The sequence below is a fragment of the Bombus bifarius genome, unplaced genomic scaffold (assembly GCF_011952205.1).
Source record: "Bombus bifarius isolate JDL3187 unplaced genomic scaffold, Bbif_JDL3187 scf7180000007970, whole genome shotgun sequence".
NCBI lineage: Eukaryota > Metazoa > Arthropoda > Insecta > Hymenoptera > Apidae > Bombus > Bombus bifarius.
The window spans coordinates 7,012,273-7,033,885 of record NW_022884356.1 but is presented as its reverse complement, the minus strand read 5'-3'; the positions used below and the strand labels follow the sequence as shown (position 1 = coordinate 7,033,885).

The following is a 21,613-nucleotide window of genomic DNA, read 5'->3' as shown; positions in this document are numbered from 1 at the left end:
TTTGAATCCAACGAATTGTTTTCATTTCTAATTATATTAAATAAAAATTCTCCTCTTGTTTAATCATACGATTACATTAAATTCAGAGAATCAACAAAGATATACTCATCGTGTTTTCCTTCCGTGATGTTCATATTCGTGTGAATATAAAGATATACAGAATGTCTTATATTTATGCGTTGAGTATTTGTAACAAAAATTCAAAAATTACTTGAAATTATAAAACTATTCCTCGACGTCAGCTCGCTATACGGAACTCGCCAATATTTTCCGTAGAAAAGAGGATGGTTCCTGTGACTGCTTGAAATTTGCAAATCGCAGAAGTTGTGGCACGACAAAAGCTTCACAGTGTCGGACATGAACAAACCTCACGAGGTCTAAAAAATAAATTCATGGAGTAAAGGCGAGGTAGCTGGTTGCGCGGTCACACATTTCAGACGAAAGGATTTGCCCCTTTCTCTTTCATAGTTATAAGTATTGCATGCCACCACGAAGGACCACGCACGCACCCGCGTTTAATACTTCACAGCAAAAGTAATGCATTCGCGGCTCTTTGATATTATTAATTCAGTAAAAGGAATAGCGATTCTCTGTTAAAACATTACAAAGTGGAATAGAATGAAAAAAAAACGTAATTTTGCTTATGCTGTATGACATCGCTCTTTCTGCTTTTATTTATAAAGCAATTTATTCGATTAGTTTCCTAAAGAAATTATTTAATTTAGTATATTTCATTTAATATGACTTTGTTGAAAATTTCGAAATATTGTGCAGTTCTATTTCCGTAAAAGATTTTAATGGCCGGTATATTTAGAGTTTTATTAAAAAGCTAGAAAAAAGGAAAATAGGAAATATGAAGAGAATAATACTCGAACTTTTTGTTAGACCTACAATATCGCCCGATTTCATACTACATCGAACGTTTACGTATGGCTAAAAAAAAAAAAAAAATGTACGAAATAGATCACTAATGCATGTTATAAATGGATACGAATAGTTGATCCATTTTTATGCAGATAGAAACAAGTCAAAATGATCTTTATGGAATTCAATTTTCATTGCTGTCAACTTTCTACCTATTATTCTTTATCCACTATCAAAGAAATTGTTGATCGAAATAGTCCATCGCCTTTAATAAATTTGATTTTTATAATCGTTTCTAACACGGGATACTGAATCAGCTTACCCTAAATCTGGTGAGAGAAAGTCGAGGGTAGGATATAGGGTTTCGGGCCGGTCAAAATTGCAAGATAAACACAGCCGGCGTTAATAAACTCTTATCGGCGTGCAACCATGCGTGTCGACTTTAAGCCACAGACGCGCTAATCCTCTATGCTAATTTTGGTCGAACAGGAAAACGACGGCTGTAATACCATCCCCTTAAACACGCGTGTCCATCAGAGGGAACGCAGCCGTATACGAGAGCGATGCGTATAACTTTTCACGAAAAGAGACATACAGGGTGATACATACACTTGAATATCTACGTTGTTTTTCGAGATAAAAGTTGTATATTAATAAAAGTTGTTCAGTATAGAGGGAATTAATATGGCAGTAATAATATTTTCACATCTGGAGCAGTTTCGGAGATTTTAAGGTCATCTTCACTTTTTTAACTGAAATTATACATTGATCGTGAATGGTTCATCGTAATGATTAAAAAAAAAAAGGAAAAGATACAATTAGTTAACGAAAAACAAGTTTGAAAAAAGTAATTATTGGAAATATGTTATTACATAGTCTTGTGTCTATATTATTTCTTAATTATTATTAATAAATTGTCATTATCAAAATATTATACCGTCGATCTATTTGTTAACGTATTTATAGGTAATTAATATTAACTTTTAAAGGCTGTTGTTAAAGGAAATCACGTTTATGCTATCATGAACGAAATTTCACTTCAGTGCTGTTTTTTAATCGTGAAAACCAATAAAATCAACAAATACAAGTGTTTTATTATTATTCGGTATTAAACGAAATAGTAAAGAGTGGTATTATTTGGGATAATTACAAATAACATCGCTATAGTCTTACAATGGGACGATAATGCTAAAAGAAAATTTACATAGCCTTTAAGGCTCAATAATGATTAAGATATAATATGAAAAATTATATCATAGTTTCAATTTTCACATACGATTACGAAAGTTGCTTATTAAAAGTTGATTGATAACACTGCGTTAGTAGTACTGGGCCATTCGTTAAACTTTCTAGTGGCATGGAGAAGTAGTTGAATTACTGCAAGGGATAAAGAAAAGTTTCTATTTCCCGAAGGAATGAATTAAAAGTTATTTGAGCAATTTACATGATATTGTTTCCGAGAAATTTTATATTTTCTTATTAAGTTAAGTAACTTTTAATCGAAACATGCGTTCAACTCGTTAGACTTGTTAAAACTTCAGAAGTTATAGCTCTCGTTATTTGATTACAGGTTACGTCTGACAATTGGTAGTCTGTCCCTACTTGCTCATCTACGTCGTATCTTTGTCTTACACTTTGATATAAATTGATGGGAACTTCCTATACCTTGATCAATTTTTTGGTGTGTCTGTTCGTTTAAAAATAATGTCAAATAATTAAGCTTTAATTAATTGAAACATCCATAAGTAATTTTATTTCTAACAAAGCCGAGCAGCGTCGTTTATATCAATCTCTTTGTACCCAACAATATTATAAACACAAATCCTTCCATACACGTTCTGTATTTAGTTTGTTGTTTTTGAAAACGAAAAACGTAATTAAAAATCTGTGTATATACTCGAATCGTACATTTAACAACTAGTTAGATAATTTACTTTTCGACGTGTCTACTTGCTCGCCCTTCATCAAGTGGAAACAAAAATAAAATGTTTAGATATCGTTCATTTTTTTATTGAAAAACTGCATACTACTAGTAAAATCCATCTATGTTTGACTAATTATAACAATTAGCATAAGTGATTATTAAAAATTTTGTATATTTTAAATTCTTTGTGTCTACATATTTCATTAAACCTCTTCAAAAAGAATTCGATATATTGAAAGATTCATTTAAAATACGTACGATTTAAAATATTAATTTTGATGATAATTAATCATTTTCGCAGTAAGCAGTATACATATTTGTAAAGCAACATTTAAGACAAAGAATTTTGATCTTATATCGTATCCTGTGCTAATATATTCTGTCTAATACGTTCCACCAGTGCGGTATATCAAACGTAATCGTCCGTGATTGTTTCATTTTAATTATCCATGAAATTATGTTTATGCAGAGACGCCTCTTCGATGATGAATTCTACGATTTTGAAGGAAGCATTCGAACAGCGTGTAATCCGAAATCACCTGCCGGCATAAAAGGCAGCTATTCAAATGAAATGGTCATTATGGTACATGCGTATGAATTTATTGTGGCGATTAATTGATATCAAATTGATACTCTAGCAAAATTAAAACACCGTAATCGATACATTGGTGGTAATGAAATAATTGTAAGAGTTACAGGATAATCGATATATGGAGTAATAATTGGCAAATTTGGTGAAAATTTATTGCCATAATAACGATTGGAATATCATTTTCGAATAATTATAATTCTATGCTTAATTGAGTCGTAATACAGGCACGTGAAACAAAGGCTGAATAATGTAAATATGTTTCTGGTTGACTAAGAATATTCGATTGAAACGGTATTCCTGTATAATTACTGAAACGATCCTATTAAAACCAATTATTTTCAGCAATGAATACAATTCTCTAAAATATATTGTTGTATTAAGACAGATATATAAAATTTGTAAATGATACAATTTGAGAAATTTATGTAAATGCTCGATAGTTTGTTGATGCAAAAAATTTTAATGGAGGAATAATTCTGTTTAGAAAGAAAAAAGAAATACGTATTATACGATATATCGTAACTTACCCCAACTTTTGTGTCACTCTAAATCTCTATTCCGTCTTTTTTCGCAGATATGATTTCTTGTAATAATCGCAAAACATGCAAAACATGACAAGAATCTGCGACATGTAGATATAAGCTATTGGTTTCCGATTTGGCTCGCAAGTAGGTAACAAAGTTTGGAACATATGACATATCATGATTATGAACTGCAACTGAAATCATAAAAGAAAACGTTTTTTACTTTTGACGTGATACACATAATTAAGGATTATATACAGGGTGCGACAAAATATGGAATAAAATTTGTTCATTTAAGGTTTAGTTAATGGCTAATATATTTATTGTATCTAATATTTAGTAGATGAAACGTGTCTCTTTATCTTTGTAGTCTACCGCAGCCTACTTATCACTGTGTTCATAAACTATATTAGATATATAAATTAGATGTGTAAACTATATGAAGATATCACGTATATGTATTAGCATCACGACACGAATGTGTAGGACGATCTAATATCGAAGATTTTTGCTAAAAGTTTTCTATTCAAGTAAAATATAAAATTTGGAATGTAAAGAGCGGCAAAGGAAGAAAAGAAGGAATCCTACGATAGGATCGCAACGAATGGTCGCTTCGAAGTAGTAGCGTGAAACAAAAACAACGTTGTTCATGCACGACAAAGCTTAATAAGGCCTCTCATCGTGTTGTAAGTAAAATGACACTCTAGTCTGTCTTTATTCGTAGCTGCAGTTCCACTCGTCGCAGCATGAAACGTTTTCAACTGGAAATTAAATGACCGCGTAACCCGATAAATCGTCGTGTAGATATCTCGCGGAGAAATAAAAGTTACTCACCAACGGATTATTTAATTAAAAAGCCCCAACAGTCGCCCCTTTTCCCGTGCGCCTAACCCGTTGTTTCCTGCCGGGACTCGAAACGCAAATCGAATCACCGCCAGTACACGTGTAATTCCACATCGGGCACTTACAACCCTTTCAACTCCCAGTGCAAAAACCCGGTTATCGAGTTAGGCAAGCCAAATGCGAGCCAATATACGGACTAAACGCGAAACATACATACAGGTTACGTCAAAAATGTTGGACAGAAACGTTCAACGCTAGAACTATATAAGAACGATTAAGATCTCGTTAAGATCAATTTCTAATTTTTCATGACAATTGTATAATCTTGCTAAGATATTTTTTAAGGGATCTGAATGATCTTCTTGCAAAATATATCGGTAAAAGCATGTTTCTTTTCTGGCATTATTTAGTTTTTCGTATACTTGTTATTGTGACAGGACACTGTCACTCTGATAGGAATTTTATGAGTACTTTATTATCGACTATTTATAAAAATATTAAATTAATTTTCGAATTGTGATATTCTTCTTGCTGAATATTATAATTTTCTCGGATATCAAAATTATCGACGTTAGAATCTATAATGTGAAAATTTCTTATTTTCTTTCCGTCTAACATTCCGTATTCTAATTTTTGCTTAACTATTTTGATACACCCTATACATACGTATACCTAGTTCGACAACCTGTTCGTAACGAATACCTACGTTTTTTTCTTTTTTCGTTCTCGTCCACGAAAACATATTGCATCTCTTAACAATGGAGATTCGGTGGTCGAAGGCGTGGCCGCGTTTTATTGTTTCCCAAAGTACTCGAACGGAGTTCGAACAGCTTTTTATCCATTTTTCCACGATTTCTGGTTTAATCGGTGACTCGAATGAAATTTTCAATTGCGCAATCACTTTAGCTAAGAGCACGCCGATAACAGATAACAACGCGGTATTTGACTATCGGTATTGTTCGATTAAGATGTCTAGGAATTTTTCTTTTTACAACTTCGTCGAAAATAATGATGTTATCAGTGAAAAATCTGACAGCTGTCGTCTCTTTATCTTTGACAAGTATCGTCACTAACAATAAATGAGAATTAAATCAGTTTTTGAATTTTAAAATATTATAATGATATTATAAATTCCTGTACGATTCAACTAACATAATACTGTTAACAAAATTTGATAATTCATAAGTTACAAGTTATTAATAAATTGTAATTGTATCATAGTGACTTTATTAATCAAGCACGTGAAATTGTACAAGCTGCAAATTAAGGAGTAAAATTATTGTAGAATAGAATACTGTAACGAATAATTTGTATTATAACTCTTCAATTCACTAATATTATTGCTTAATAAATTACTGTGAAAGAGGACCCTGAAAATATTTTAACCTTTTGCGATTTAACGGTACCGTATAGGTAGCACCATTATTAAAATTCTATAGTAAAAGATATATCCTTAGAACCTATCCAACGTTTATAAATATTACTTCTTGCATTATTCAAAATAAATTGGTCTAAAATGTTTAAAAGCGCAAAGATATTTCATTTTTTTAAAACAGTTCGTACGGTTTGCCAATATATTACGAAAGAATTTGACCAAAATCATGGAACACCGAATTTAATGGATGGAAATAGAAATCGCTGGAAATATCGACGACTAGAAAACCAACTGGATGCATTATTACAAAGTCTTTAGAAATAGACTCACGTGCTGACGAAACTGATGCCTTATCAGGAAACCGCAGGAGGATGAAACTTCGTGAACGAACATGATAAATTTGGAATAAAATTTATTGAATAAATCAACCCAATGGGTTAAGAAAATCTTCTAATGTAAGTGCGAACGAACCCGATGTGAAATTAGAAAATTGCAGGAAATTAAAACTCGTAATTGTTTATTTAAAGTTGATATAATTGAAAAGAATTACTGTAACTAAAAGGGTTAGTAGATAAAATTATGCGTTTGCATAATAATTCACTCGATCTTAAACGGATATTGATTCACGCATTACAAATTTAATTGAAATGTGAATTTATCAAATTCATTTTTAAATATCGCTCGATAACTAAGAAACGGAACGATCGATAATCTCAATCATATCGAACGATGACTTGTGGCTGATTTTCGAGACTTTAATAAAAAAAAAAAAAACAGTCATTTTAGTCGCATTATTTTCGCATATATTCCATTTACAAAAACTGATTTAATGGACAAGCAAACGAAGAGGAATTCTTGCAAAGAGAGTTGCTCGTTACGAAATGATCCTGCCTTTTTTATTCAAAAATCAAAATCTGTGATATGAAACGTTAGAACTATTATACAAAATTGCTTTCGTCGAACTCATGCTACGTGATATTCAGATGAATTCCAGATAAAACAAAAAGGTTTGCACAGAAACGTGATTTATTTCCGATACTTCCTTACTCTGCAAGCGTTGTAAACCTTTTTGACATTTATATCTTATGACTATATGCATTTCGTCTATGATTCTTGGCACGTCAGTGAAAATATAAAGAATAATTTCAGTGCAACTATAACGATTGCTTTGGGTAGAGCATATTGAATTCTCGACCATTCAACCGGTTGATCAATCTTTTTTTAAGACTGTTATACATCTCTGAACGAATATATCGTTTCTCGTATAAATATTACACTGAAAGTAATTGTTTTTACGTTATACCGACGCGACGTGAATAATAATTTTATGCGTTAAATAATTAAGCAGTGTTTAGAGATGTGTATAACACGTAGAATACGTGACAATGGTAACATTAAATATTCATTAAAATTTTAATCAAAGTTTACTTCAAAAGAATGCAATATTGTATTATAATACAATGTATAATAATAAGAATATATAGAGAAGAAATATAGGAAGTCGAATAAAAGTTGGCTAATAAATATTAAAGGCGTGAGTTAAGGTACAACTACGTACAATTAATACGTACGTCTTTATCTTCATAAATGCACGATAACAAGAGGGATAACAAATAGTAAAAGATTAAAAAATGATTTCTGACAAGATAATGGCGTAATGATCGGGTAAAGTAGAAAAAGTACGGAAAAATGTAAGGAAAGAGACGCGAAGGAAATGTAACGTTCGTAAATAAGAAAAATAGAGAATCGTTTGCAGCTTCGACATAAGCGAAATATAAATTAGAATTTCAAATAAGGTCGAGATACAACGCGCTTTTTCATAAAAACTATTCCGAATCATAAAATTCTAACTAACATCGAATCCCTCGAATGACACGGATTCGCAGCTTCTCGACGCATCATAAATTCCACCCCCTGTTCTCATTGACTCGCCGTCGCACCGACGCCAACTCTATACTATTACCATTATCCAATCGACCAGTTTCGCAAACAGTTTCACCAATCGATCAACGAATTGTCCACGGTGGATCGGGATTTTCTACACCGCGTTATTCGCTTATATAGATTAATTTACTTAGCCAGTTGCGTATAACCGGTCGCGACGGTCGAACATCAATAGCAATTTCACGTTTAAAAAATTCGCTGCAGGACAGCGAATGTAATTTTGCGATTACGCGATACGCGACGGTGCGCGGTGAAATGAGCGAATAACGCTTCCAGCAGGGCAATTCAGCGAGCGCAACGAAACACCGCCGACGATATATGCATTGCGGGCCATGTGTACGTAGCATGGCAGATAGCGGAGTCAGATAGAAAATGGGAACGTACCATTTGTAACCCCGTAATATATTGTTTCCAAGGCGCGATCCTCTTTTGCACTTGTGGGCCCAAGCAGGCGAGCAGATAATAGGTGTACATAATCACGTGCACGATGCAGTTTGGCATAATCGTGAACGTCCACATGCCGCCTGTAAATAACAAGGAGCGTTTAACACGTTCGGAAGAAAGGGATGGAAAATAGTTGGAAGCCTGTAACAAAGTTACATGGTCGCGCAATGAATTTTTTGCAAGAGGAGAATTTTATTTACGACTGTTGGAAATTCGCTCGTACATGTTCCTCTGTGTTTTATACCATGGCCATTTTGCATCGGCTTAATAGGTAAATTTGATACGTCGTGGCGCAATTTAATTTCCACTCATACGAGTCTTTTTCGGGTAGCTCGGTGTGCTGTAATAGTTGAAATGAAATTGTTTGCGCGAACCATTTACAAAGCTATGAGAGATAACTACGGGAACCGTAATATTTGCAAATATAATGAGATCTTTTGAAATCGGCGATTATACAGTAGCAACGATAATAAAGAAATTACGATGACTAGAAGGAATATTCGTTAGCTTTCTTTAGAATCGACAAATAATATATAGTTAGAAGAATTAAGATACGCTTGCGTAATAATTTCTCACCTAACGATATACAGGGTGGTTGGTAACTGGTGGTACAAGCGAAAAGGGGGTGATTCTAGGCGAAAAAAGAAGTCGAAAATATAGAATAACAATTTTTCGTTCGAGGCTTTGTTTTCGAGAAAATCGACTTTGAATTTTTGCTCGGTACGCGTGCAGTACGTTATAACGTAGATCTAGAACGTATCACTGTAGATCGTTGTCTCGATGGAAAAATTAAAAAGAAAAAAATTTTTTTTTAATTTTTATTCTGTTTTCGACTTCTTTTTTCGCGTAGAATCACCCCCTTTCCGCTTGTACCACCAGTTACCAACCACCCTGTATAATGAGTTGACGAGTTGCAAATTGCAAATTATAGATTTCTTGTTTACAAATAGAGTAGTCGGATGACTCGTAATTTATACAATTTACTTATAATACTTCGTCTGCTTTATTACTAACTTTGTTACTGTTACGAGATTTGAGGAAAAACCAACATTGACAGGATCGCTTTTGTCGCGAACCCTTCAATTGTTATACGTATATTTAAGGAGCACAATCATTTGTATGAAATTGAAATTACAGGTAAATTTACGCGTATGTCTAAAGATTTACCTGGGACAAATTTGCAGGCTATCCACGAAAGGAAAGCGGTCGACGTGTGATGGTAAACGTGAAGAAAAGACGCTTGGTTGTATTTTTTTCTGAGAATGAAGATAACGGTGTCGCTCAACTCGAGGACTTTCAACATTAAGAGCCTCCACACCCATCGAGCCGTCTATTAAATACGACATAACTTTCGTAATATCGAAATTCGCGTTTGTTTAATGACTGTGGTACTTACGCGATAAGAGTCAGGGTCGTTTGAAATGACATGAGTCTCGCATCCGAGAGAGAATTTAGTGGTGAAGCCCGAGGTAAGTAGCTTTAAATATAAAAATATATTAATCGGTTTGAAGAATAGTAATGGTAACGTAACGACGATAAGGAATAAGTTATTTTTCCAAATTATATGAAAATTATTAATTAACAACAATTAACTATTACATTAGACTATTTCGGATGAATAGAACGTGATATAGTAAGTTATTTCGGATGAACTCACCCCGTAAAATACAGTTGCGCTCGCGATGGCCATAGAGATGTTATAACAAATCATAAACTTATTTAGATTGTATGGTTTTCGATTTTTCATAAATAAAGGCCCAAAACGAAGAACAAAGAGCAGATAAAGAAATATAATTCCTAGCAATGGAAATGGACTGCCCATTAAGAACCAATCTGCTACTCTGGAATCTAAAACGGAGGATTCAAAAAGGCTATAAAATATAATATACAGTGCTATTTAATTATAGAATGTATATATCATAAAATACAGATCTAATAAATTGAAATTATCAACTTGAGATTTCAACCCTACATTCGCTATTCAGCTACATTTAATAATAAGTTAGAAATAATTACAAACCAAAAAGGAGCCCCCATTGAGCGGAGGTCACAAAATTATTTAAATAATTATTCATTCAATTATCCACTTCGTTAGTATTACTCGATATCTAATGGAGGCATTTTTTAACATTAGCTATATGTTTAAAATAATTATTCATACCGTATATACTAATTTTTTGCCAAGTACATGTCTAAAATAAATGTCTTGTAAGTTTTACATATAAATTTTGTCACTATAATCACGACAACCGTGTTTTATTATAATGCTAGTGAAATTTCATAAAATGAAGAACACTCGTGGCAATTTTCTAGCATATCCAGGCGATATCCAGGTTACTTTGGTCTCGAGTCAAGCCAAGTCGGTCAAACGAGATCCCACGGTATTTAAAATATTCTATGTTTTCAATTAAATCGAAGGAAGCTAACCTGCTGCATCTTCCATGATGTAACGATACGTTTCTAAGAATCCCACTTTCTGCAAATAACAAAGAAAATGTCCCAGACGATCTTACAAATAATTAGAAAAATCAAGTACAATCCTGTAGAACGAAAAAATTACGAGCTAGTTTATTAATCGAAAAACAATCAACAACATCACAGAAATAAGAAAAGTACGAGCTTAGAGACATTAAATAGAGTAATGACTTTGTATTGTACTATGATATATTTGTATGTATATGATTGTACTTGATGTAGTTAAATGTCAATGATCGAATAACCTACTATCACCACTGCTATCACCATATTGAATTAATCATATCGAATTATACTTTCCTTTAAAATGAAAATATATTCGAAAATCACAGTAATAAATACAAAACTAAATACGTTGTTGTCCCAACAACGATAATTAAATTCGCCACGATTCCCAACGTTTTACTTATAATCCGAATAATAACACTTCGTTCGAACGATTGATTTCTTAAAAATCGGCACGCAACTTTTATCCAAAATTATACGATATTATTTCACTCGAAATAAATTTGAAATTTTCGACAACTACTACTTTTGACAAGTGTAACTGGCTTTGACAAATTTTTACTGTCGATTAGACTTCAGAAATAAGAGAAAAAAAGCAATACCTGTGGCACATGAATTGGGAGAGCCTTCCCATCTTGGCCGTCGAGTTTGAAGATATCGACTGACATTCGGGTTACTGAACGATTCGAATAGTGACTGACTATCGACGTTAACACCGTCTTTCGTGGCGGCAACCTACTGTCTAAGTTCATCCGCAGGGCAAGCACCCCTAGCAGTGACTCGGGAACAGGAACGTAACACACAAGCACAGTTCCCTGCAAAGGGTTTCTCGGACACCCTATTTTAATACGATAAAGAAACGCATTCAAGACTAGTAGAACAGGAAATATTGCTTACAAATAGATCATTAAAATAAAATGTTGAAACTACGAAAGAACTAAATTTAAACAAACATTTAGTAAGTTATATGGAAGTTATGGTTCAAAGAAATCTCTCCTACATTTTTTTTTCTTTTGTTAGAATTATAATAACATAACGATAGTTTTATGTTTTGTAGCTAATCTAAAATAGATGAATATGTGAAACAAATGATTTAAAAATGCATTCGTAATGAATACTTTAATAACAATATTAAGTTAATAACGTTGGTAGTATTTGTAATGTAAAAGGATAAAGATGGATTACGATTATACGTATATTAGGTAAATTTATTTCTGTTATATCATATGGTTCCTTGGAAATGAAATGATAAATTAAAGAACGAACCAGCGTTGACACGTGTAATAGGCTTTTGTCAGTATTATGTTAACACAAGTTCGTTTAATCTTACAATTTATAAGTTACCGCGGTTTTGCAAAATTTCATGACTATTAATCGTTGCACATGCTTTTATAATTAATTATGCATACAGATATTTTATACTGTTTGCTAAAATTGCCCAATATGATTCAATGATACTGGTAATTAAACATTATTTCATTAACACGGCTTATTGCGAATCAAACGCAAATATGAACAATGAAAACGCACTTGAAATAAAACGATAATGATGTTGTACGCCAAGGAATTAATGGAATTACCGGTCCATTTCTTTCCCTAAGATGATATAGTAAAGCATTTACTATACATGAAACATTACATGACATACTATACAACATTACATGAAAATATCATTAGAAAAGTTTTGCAGTACTAATAATCGTTCCATTTCGACAAGATCAAGCGTCAAAGGATTCTGTTGATTTCAAACGAAAAAACTGTGCTACGATGGTTGCAAACAGTAGTTTGTATGCTCCACATAGTACAAACTTAGTATTATAGATACACATAGGGCTTCTCGATATGCTGTCACTTGAATCAGGATTAGTCGGTAAGTCGCTGTTCTACGATCTACAACGAAGGCAGTCACCAATTAACTTCGTATCTTGATATTAGAAATTTAGTAGCAGTCCCTTCCTTAATCAGATCGACCTGCTGCCAGGTTTCGCCTATTTAACCGAGACGAATTGATTTTCGTGGCTGGAATTCATTAGTTCTTTCGGAGGCAACCTGATAAAGTTCTGTCGCCGGAATATTTGTCAAACACGATACAACATTTTTAATTACAGCGTACAAAGAATCAATTTTTTAGCTTTATAGCGAACCGTATTATAGAAACGCAAATTGACAGGTGAAATGGAAATAAAAATATGACGGCACAACCTTTTGTTTGAATTGCAATATAATTAAATAAGAACTATATATAAACCATTTAGAAGATCATAACATTGAGTTATGCATATACCGTAAATTATCACATAGATTCTCCAAGGTTTTCCATTTCGTCAAAGACGTAGAGAATATCCTCTATATTTACGCCTGAATTCTGAATAACAAAACGGAAGAAATTCGGTTTTTCGTGCAGTGGTTGATAATTGATCATCAAACTACCCCTTTTGATCATTTTTTCTTTTAACTTTGGTGCAACCTATTAAAATAAATAAATTTTTATTAAATATATCTTTGTGACATATTATCCTTGTAATATTTTAAGCTTTATGCATTGATTTAACTTCGAGAATAAACATTGTTCGATAGGAGTGGTAATCAATATTAGATACATACATATTTCTAGGTTGTCAGTTATTAACTGCTAGTAAAAGCGAAATGATTGTTATAAAATGAAATTCTTATCTCTTATCTGATAAGGATAAGACTGCTTATCTACCATAGAAGGTACAGATTTCTATTGTACCTATCATCGATATCATACTTTTTAATTAACTTATAAAAATACGAAATATGTACTTAATGATCTCATACAACATAATTGCAATTTAACTGTTCTTATAAACATATCACTAATACAATATATATAAAAAAAAAGTATTAATTCCATTTTGTAGAAAGTGATTTGCAAACTGTATGTAAAATTGAAAAATTCATTTTACGATTCATTTATATAAATAATTAAAGTTTGTTAACATTATTTATTGTCGGCCACTTAATTTATATATTATAAAAAAAGGTTTAGAACTTAGATGAAATGCACATTTAAAGTAATTCTAAACTTTCTTAAAACATTAAGTATATTTTAAAAAACTGTTTAAATGTATTACAAATATGTATATATGTATAACAATTTTCTATACATTATATTTGAATATTTCATCGTTCTAAGACATCCCATTTTTTAGTATTTAAATATTACGATGAAAATATAAAAAATTTAATCAACTTACTTCGTTTAATCGTTTCTTGTAATCGTTAACTGAATTCTGAATTCTTAGATATGGTGGAATAAACCAGAAACACACATTTATAAAACACGGTTCCGTCACTAATTTAAAGCCATCTCTTTTCTCAACTTCTTCTTTAAAGAGAGCTGAAAGTTTCATTAAATGATCAACATGCTTTTCAAATCCTGAAGTACCCTGAAACAAATTTCCTATTAGTTCTGTAATATATTCAATTCTCAAGAAATAAATAAATGATGACAGAAATTATTTCGACTTTATATAATATAAAAAATATCAAGAAAGCAAGAATTACTGAGTTATTAAACTTTTCTTCTTTGATTATATTAGAAAACATTAATGTTTCCTAAGCATGGTACTTTTAAATCATAACTACTATTAATACGTAACTACTAATACCATAACGTAACTACTATTAATAACAAATTCGTATTATTACTAATAAATTTCTGATAATTACATAGATGTATTGATGAATCACAATTCATTTAATTCTTGTGGCGTGTCAAAAGAAGGAACTATGCACATATCTCGAAATAACTAACGAAATAAAATATATATTTTCTAGTAATTATCATTAGTAATATTCTATTAACAAATAAAAAGTAATAATAAAATTTTTACGTGTTTCCAACAAAGAAGAAACGAGAGTATAGATACACGTTAGTTTTTCTATTGACATGTATGTTGGTGAATGTCATAGCAGTCAGTAAAACAACTTCATTTGTGAATAAGTACAAAATACTAGTAGTCAAAACTCTGTTACACTAAACTATAGTAACATTCTGTCTTAGTCTTATCTGTGATTCAATTAAGACATGTTAAATTTGATAGAATCACTGAGAATAAAATCTGAATTATAATACAGATTGGAATGCTACTTGTTAAGCATTTATCAAACATCAGTATTATGATTTAATAATTTATTATTCAAATCTTTAATATATATATATGTATATTAAGAATATTATAATATGTATATGTGTGAGTGAGGGATGAAAACTTTGAAAGTTACTCGTCTAAATCCACTGCTATCGTCAGACTCTCTTGAGAATTTCAGGAGATTCTTTTATGATCTTGAAAATGCACTGAGATAGATGCAATATGAACATTCTTCGTTCCTAACAGGGGAAGTTAATATATGCACAAGTATACTGGTAAACACTTGAAACATAGCATACAGACCCTTATCTCATACGGAGTGCATCGTAGCACTTGCTTAAACCACAAAGTACAAGATGCACAATTATAGGAAGACCGGGGGAAAAAGTGCTACCAAGGCTAGTTTTTCACATATTTGCATAAGTGGTTAACACTTAAAGATTAATAAGGGAAGAACAGGTACCTATGTATCATACAAGTAGGACTTATGTTGTGTTCGGTGCATGTGAAACCTTGCATGGAGTTCGAAGAAAGAGTATCTCTGAACAGAAATTATCTACTAGATATAAACTGAATGATTTTATAAAAACAAAGATAAGTTAAACCAAATATTTCATTCCTGAATTACCTTAGCCTGCCACATGAACCAAAATTTCAACACATCTGGTCTGCGTCCACACTGCAAATACTTATCCCCAACATCTAGATCTCTAGAATAAAATTTATCTTTTTGAAAAAGATAAGGAGCCTCTTTAGAGTGAGCTTCCTTAAAAATGCTTTTGTGTTTAGACAAAAGTAAGGAGCATTGTTGAGGAACGGCCAACAGTTTGTGCGGATTAAATAGAATAGAATCTGCTCTTTGTATTCCTCTTAAAAGTACACTGTGCTTTTTGCTAAATACCAAACCGCCTCCCCAGGCTGCATCTACATGTAACCACATACCGAATTCCTGGCAAGTATCTGCAATCTCGATCAATGGATCGAACGCGCCCAAAACCGTCGTTCCTAAAAATAAACATACTTATTAGCGATTGAACCCGTGTATTTATATGACATATCTCTGTTACATTATCGTTCAACGAACCTGCAGTAGCAGTAACACAAAATGGATAATTTCTCTTTTTTTGTACCTCCAATATATTAAATCTCAAATCGCTGACATCCATTCTGCCATAATCATCAGTCTTTATGAGAACAACTTCTATATCGCAAACGTTTCCCCACTTTGAAATCGAGTAATGCGCGTCTTCGGACGTGAAAAGCACTAGCTTCATAGATGGTATATTTTTGTTCTAAAACACACAAAAAAATAATGAATATTAGTTATTACAGAGTATAGATATTAAATCCGAAATGTTAGTTACAAAGCTTCATAAATACGTAAAAAAATTTCAGAATATGTACTTTATGTTATTTTTTATTGCATTAAAGCCATTAATTGTAATTATTAAACGTTGTTATAGCTTACATGTATTGAAGATAAAAATTCTAAATTATATAAAATAAGTGAAACGTCGAAGATAAAAATACATATACAGGGTGTCTCGTTTTTGTATTCTCTATATTTTATATTCCGCGTTTTTTGTATTCCCTGTACAAGAAGATTAAGGTACCTGTGTCTGAAATGCTTACTATAAAAGTTATTTTAGTTCTAATTTCACCAAATTTGAAAGACAGCGAGACATAATAAACTACTCAGTATCTTTCCTTGTCTCTCATATGCGAAACTTTATAAGATTAAAGTATTTGTTAAATTAAGCATTTGCAAACATAAATACATAATACTTAATGAAGAATATGATCATGAAAAAGAATGTCTCGCATCAGCGAACGTGTTCTCTTCGAACCAACTAATTAATTCATCATTGCAAGTAACGGAGATATGGTTTTGTAGCAGAATTATTGAGACACTCTGTACATCTTTCACTCTGTACAAAAAAATTATAATTTTTAAGAACTATTATTACAAAATTAGTGACTATCACGGACGTGAAAAAACCTGTTCCATTTATTCCGCCTTATCATACAATCTTATGACCAATAATCTGCATCTCCAATGGATACCACGGTTATTATCAGGCAATACTGTTAAATAATTTAGAATATGGTTTTATTGCTACATTAACCAAACGATGCGATATCAGCGCTGTTTATTATGGTAATAATTACTCACATATTGAACTTTCTTCCTGAACCAAAATCGAGCTAAGTTAATGGCGGTACCGTTAGCGAAGGAACCTCCTGGACAGAAAAGACCGTCTCCGATAGTAGTACCATTTTCGTCCTTGTAAAACATGCTTAATAATTTTGTAATCACGGTGCTTTCCATTAATGTCAAGACCGGTGCCACCTCGTAAGTATACATTGAACAGTTCAACGCGTCTGTGAGCCATTGTCCGGCTAAACCGTATGGATCCAATCTAAATCAATTTTTATCCAATAACGCGTATACATTACATTTTCTAATTTCAACAGCAAGTAACAAAGTTACGTTCAAAATTGTTTAATTATTCATGTTAATAATTAAACCTTAGCAAAAAATGTCATTCGAAGTCTTAATCACATTTTATAAGAAATAAAACAAATCGTAATATTAATGTTCAAATACATAAAATTATTTTACACATCGATTTGTTACGTGCTTTTGCGAATATTAAAAGTAAAATTCAAAGTATCGTTAACATACATGCAATATGGAAGTAGATATACTTAAAAATCATTGACCATAACTTTCTGTTTCTCTAGTATACAGTCTTAATATACAAAAGGCACAGATTTTAATTAATACTAAAAATTAATTTATTATTTGCACCTGAACTTTTATTAGGAAAAAAGAAAATTTCATAAATGTAATATAATTGAACACTTTATAAAAGGTGCTAGATTTTGTTTATTCAGATCTGACTCATAAATTTTTCAGATTTAAAATAATACAAATAATAATATGTACTATTAAAGAATTTCAGACGTTAGAATATATGTTTCATAAGCATTTGATCAAATTATCCAATTCTTTGCAAATTATAAATAATTTTTAAAATGATTTCTATTCGAAACGAGACTTATGCTCTTATCGATATCTCACCCAGAAAATAACTGATTCATAAAATAAGGATGGCCTGTCTTAACGCTATACTTAAAAACCTTAGTCGCGACCTCCAGAAGGCAATCTTGATTACGGGGCTCTTCCTGCAAATTAAGATTTATAATATCCCGCAGATGACCCGGTTCTCTCCATCTCGATACAGGATTTTCACGGGACACACTTTCGAAGGTGCAATCGATCAAGGTTGTGATAAGATTCTCGAGAAATTCTTTGTGCCTTTCGATGCATGGTGTGCTCCGCCAATCAGACATTAAAATGAACGCTTCACGCCAAAAAACGTAGTGAAATGAGAAAACAAAGTTGAAGCGAAAAACGTACTGATTCGCTCGCGATTGGCCCCTATCATATATAAGCGAGGCACAAGGTCCTCGCAAATTTACGCAATTGCGCTTAACAAGGAAACAAAAGAGTGGTATTCGGGGTACGAAGTTGATGGGACATAGCGAACGATTTGCATTGGATTAAATGCGCGAATACGTTATGCAAACTAGCCTCGCTGTGATTGACTAACGTCATCGATCTTGGAAATGAAGAGTTTCAAAAAATAGAATAAGTGTTTCAATGTCGTTTGACATTTATTTAAAGCTTCAATATGTACAAAAATTAGTAGAGAAATATGTATACATGAAAGATCATAAAATTACACAGTACAAAATATGCTTTGTACTCAGTCATCAAACCCTTGCAATTCTCTAATGCCTAGGAGAATTAGTTTGATATGAGCGTTTGTATTGGCTATCTCTTTATGGAAATGTTTAATTTGCTGTTCCAGTAGTTTAATTCGAACATTGATAACAGCCAGAGCATCGTGTAAAGAAAATTCCATATAATGCCCTAAACCAATATCCAATAGAATTGTAGAAGCATCGGGAATGTGTGCTTCAATAAAGAAACCTTGTCCAATATCTACTTGAGTTTTAAAGCCACTTTTATCAAAGCCATTGTTTCGAATGGTAGTTATCATACCCTTTAACTGAAGAAACTCTGCAATTTCTCCATTCTTAGTATCGAGTTTCTGCTCTAATATAGCAAGATCCTTCTTCAACACATCATTGACAAACGTTTCAAACTTGAAAATCTTTTCCTGAATATCAGGATTCATAATTGAGCAACCTGGACGACATAAAAATTACAAAAATGTTCCATTTTCATCCTATATTATTATAAACTTCATAATATCAAAAAAACTAAATAGTGTAAGTATATAGAATATAGGTTATGATAATTTCATAGAATATCATTATGCACAAAAAGTGCAATTTATTATCAGATACACTTACTACAAATAAATATAAATAATAGATCCTTTCAAAACACTCACTTTGTGCTATTTATGTCCAATTAATCGCATACAGAAATAAAATATCGACGAGTATTGAGGTTAATATACACATAATCAACTAGCAGCTTTTATTCTAACATTGTAAACAATTGCGAATTATATTACGCGCACACAATGCAGTATTTTATACCAAAAATTCCGGAGACACAAAAATTATATAAATACACACTATTCGAATAAAATACACTATTATATTATTTACAAAGCACATCTAATTATACGCTCGTGAAAGTGCGCCAAATGTGCTTCTAGCGGAAGATGTCGGGAACTCTTACAGTCTCAATGGTAAAACAGGTCCCTATCACAAAAAGAGAAAATTATATTTAAAAAAATTATACAAAATACTTCTTGTAACTTTTACAGAAAAGATTAAGATAAATTAAAGTAGAAAATGGTTATTTTTAATAACATTAGAATTATTCATGCTGCACATCGTATTAATCCTGTTATTCATAATTGAATTTGTAATTAGAATTATCCATATAGAAATTATTTTGCAGTACATTAAATTACGAATATTTACAAATTAGACGATTTCAATGTTTCCAATGATTAAATTTGTTAAATATAATATTTATCAGGATTCTATATGCCACACTTGTCGTCGAATTAGGAAATAGAAAAATCGCCGGGAAATCCTCGATGCGTATTATCGTCCCATTAAAGACACTATCATCGTGAAATAAAGGCACAAGTAGACGTTATAGTGCGCGCATATCTGGGTTGCATTAAAATGTATGAATTGACTGGAACGAAGGTTTAATAATTCGGATTCGACCTCCAAAGAGAAACTACCACCATTACACCATATTAGTATTTTATTAATTGACTCGATAATTCGATAATCTGGGAGTGCCATGGCCGTATGGTGTCATTGCGCGATAGCACGTGATGTAAATTAACATAGTTGCCGGTGATCGCGCTGCGATCACGCTTACCTTTGCCCATCTGATCGTACTATAAATTCAGTCACGCGCAGATAATTCCTACAATCAGCAATTCAGAAAACACTATGGAGGAGCAATGAAAGAAGCTGTTCATTTCCATATTCCGTGTACTGTTAAAAGTAGTCTGATTTATGTATATTGTTCTTAGACTCATTTTCATCGGAAGAATCTTAGCAACTTTAAAATAAAATGAACATTCGTGTAGAAATTATTAGTAATTATTCAAAAAGCTTCGCCGCCTTCTTGCAACTTCTTAAATAATTACAACAACCCTACACGTATCTATAGTACTTGTTATGATATTTAATGTGTTAAATAAATATTTGCATAACATCTATTTCTCCAGTTGTATCCATGAGCATATAAAATTGCATAAATTCGCAACGGTCTTGGCGACCAAACTTATTAGTAGAGAAATAGAGCACGAGCAGACATATATTTCACTTATTAAATATCAGAACGAGTATTCTACATTGAATATTTAATAATAATATCATACAATATTTTTGTATCATACGTGCATTCTGTACATTTCTGTACCTTTAGATTGTGCATAAATGCATACAAATCCACAGTCTACTCATCACGCAAAATATTTCTTTCAGTTAGTTCTTTAAAACTTCAAACGACAGAAGAATGGTCTCTTTCCTTCTGCAACAATCTTGATAGGGGAAGAATCATAATAAATAATAAATAGCATTCCGCAACGATGATTGATACGAAGAATTGCACGCTATAATACTTCTGAGATTCTTCAAGGCTATCGAGATTCGAAATACTCAAATTAATCTTACAACAGTATCAGTATAAGATTGGTAAGCGTTGGTGCGTATCCACAGCCACGGATTTCATCTAGGAATCCTATACGTATGTATGTTGGCAGTTGTTGCACGTGTTGGTTAGCCATAATCTAGTGATTTCGTATAATATCGGCTCGAGAACAGAGATACTGCAATATAATAGAGTAAAAACATTTCTTAATTTCGAAGATGCACATTATAAAATGCTTTGTTTGATCTTGTTTAATCTTAAACGGTATTCCTACGTTACTTAGCCTTCATCGAGGCGAACAAGCATCGATTCTCGAGAAATTCCATCAACTTAATAGC

General features: G+C 32.1%; 3 protein-coding genes across 4 annotated transcripts; all 3 read right to left on the bottom strand.

Moving 5' to 3' along the window:
* Window positions 1–3,061: 3,061 nt before the first annotated feature.
* On the bottom strand, window positions 3,062–11,915 carry LOC117214169 (elongation of very long chain fatty acids protein 1-like). The gene is made up of 8 exons (XM_033460027.1): window positions 11,594–11,915; window positions 10,938–10,986; window positions 10,168–10,358; window positions 9,907–9,987; window positions 9,678–9,840; window positions 8,451–8,590; window positions 3,908–4,098; window positions 3,062–3,327 (listed from the first exon to the last, which is right to left on the bottom strand). Exons 1-7 carry the CDS (start codon window positions 11,741–11,743, stop codon window positions 3,934–3,936), a joined length of 939 nt encoding a protein of 312 aa, XP_033315918.1. The 5' UTR covers window positions 11,744–11,915; the 3' UTR covers window positions 3,062–3,327; window positions 3,908–3,933.
* Window positions 11,916–13,193: 1,278 nt separating this feature from the next.
* On the bottom strand, window positions 13,194–18,548 carry LOC117214136 (cysteine sulfinic acid decarboxylase-like). The gene is made up of 6 exons (XM_033459971.1): window positions 18,195–18,548; window positions 17,283–17,529; window positions 16,194–16,401; window positions 15,738–16,114; window positions 14,213–14,404; window positions 13,194–13,458 (listed from the first exon to the last, which is right to left on the bottom strand). Exons 1-6 carry the CDS (start codon window positions 18,464–18,466, stop codon window positions 13,285–13,287), a joined length of 1,470 nt encoding a protein of 489 aa, XP_033315862.1. The 5' UTR covers window positions 18,467–18,548; the 3' UTR covers window positions 13,194–13,284.
* A 217-nt stretch (window positions 18,549–18,765) lies between these two features.
* On the bottom strand, window positions 18,766–19,822 carry LOC117214177 (protein UXT homolog). Of its 2 annotated transcripts, none has more exons than XM_033460049.1 (2): window positions 19,496–19,822; window positions 18,766–19,328 (listed from the first exon to the last, which is right to left on the bottom strand). In XM_033460049.1, exon 2 carries the CDS (start codon window positions 19,315–19,317, stop codon window positions 18,883–18,885), a length of 435 nt encoding a protein of 144 aa, XP_033315940.1. In that variant the 5' UTR covers window positions 19,318–19,328; window positions 19,496–19,822; the 3' UTR covers window positions 18,766–18,882. The 2 variants fall into 2 exon arrangements, with proteins under 2 accessions (XP_033315940.1, XP_033315930.1); XM_033460039.1 differs by having other exon boundaries at window positions 19,537–19,820.
* Between the last annotated feature and the right edge of the window lie 1,791 nt (window positions 19,823–21,613).

Coding starts and splice junctions, on each gene's coding strand:
- LOC117214169 (XM_033460027.1), bottom strand. CDS start 11,743: ATGAACTTAGACAGTAGGTTGCCGCCACGAAAGACGGTGTTAACGTCG. Junction 8,591..9,677: donor AGCCTGCAAATTTGTCCCAG/GTAAATCTTTAG, acceptor TGTTATTTACAG/GCGGCATGTGGACGTTCACG. Junction 4,099..8,450: donor ATATTACGGGGTTACAAATG/GTACGTTCCCAT, acceptor TTATGATTTCAG/TTGCAGTTCATAATCATGAT.
- LOC117214136 (XM_033459971.1), bottom strand. CDS start 18,466: ATGTCTGATTGGCGGAGCACACCATGCATCGAAAGGCACAAAGAATTT. Junction 17,530..18,194: donor ATGAATCAGTTATTTTCTGG/GTGAGATATCGA, acceptor AAATTGATTTAG/ATTGGATCCATACGGTTTAG. Junction 14,405..15,737: donor GGTTCATGTGGCAGGCTAAG/GTAATTCAGGAA, acceptor AATTTGTTTCAG/GGTACTTCAGGATTTGAAAA.
- LOC117214177 (XM_033460049.1), bottom strand. CDS start 19,317: ATGAATCCTGATATTCAGGAAAAGATTTTCAAGTTTGAAACGTTTGTC.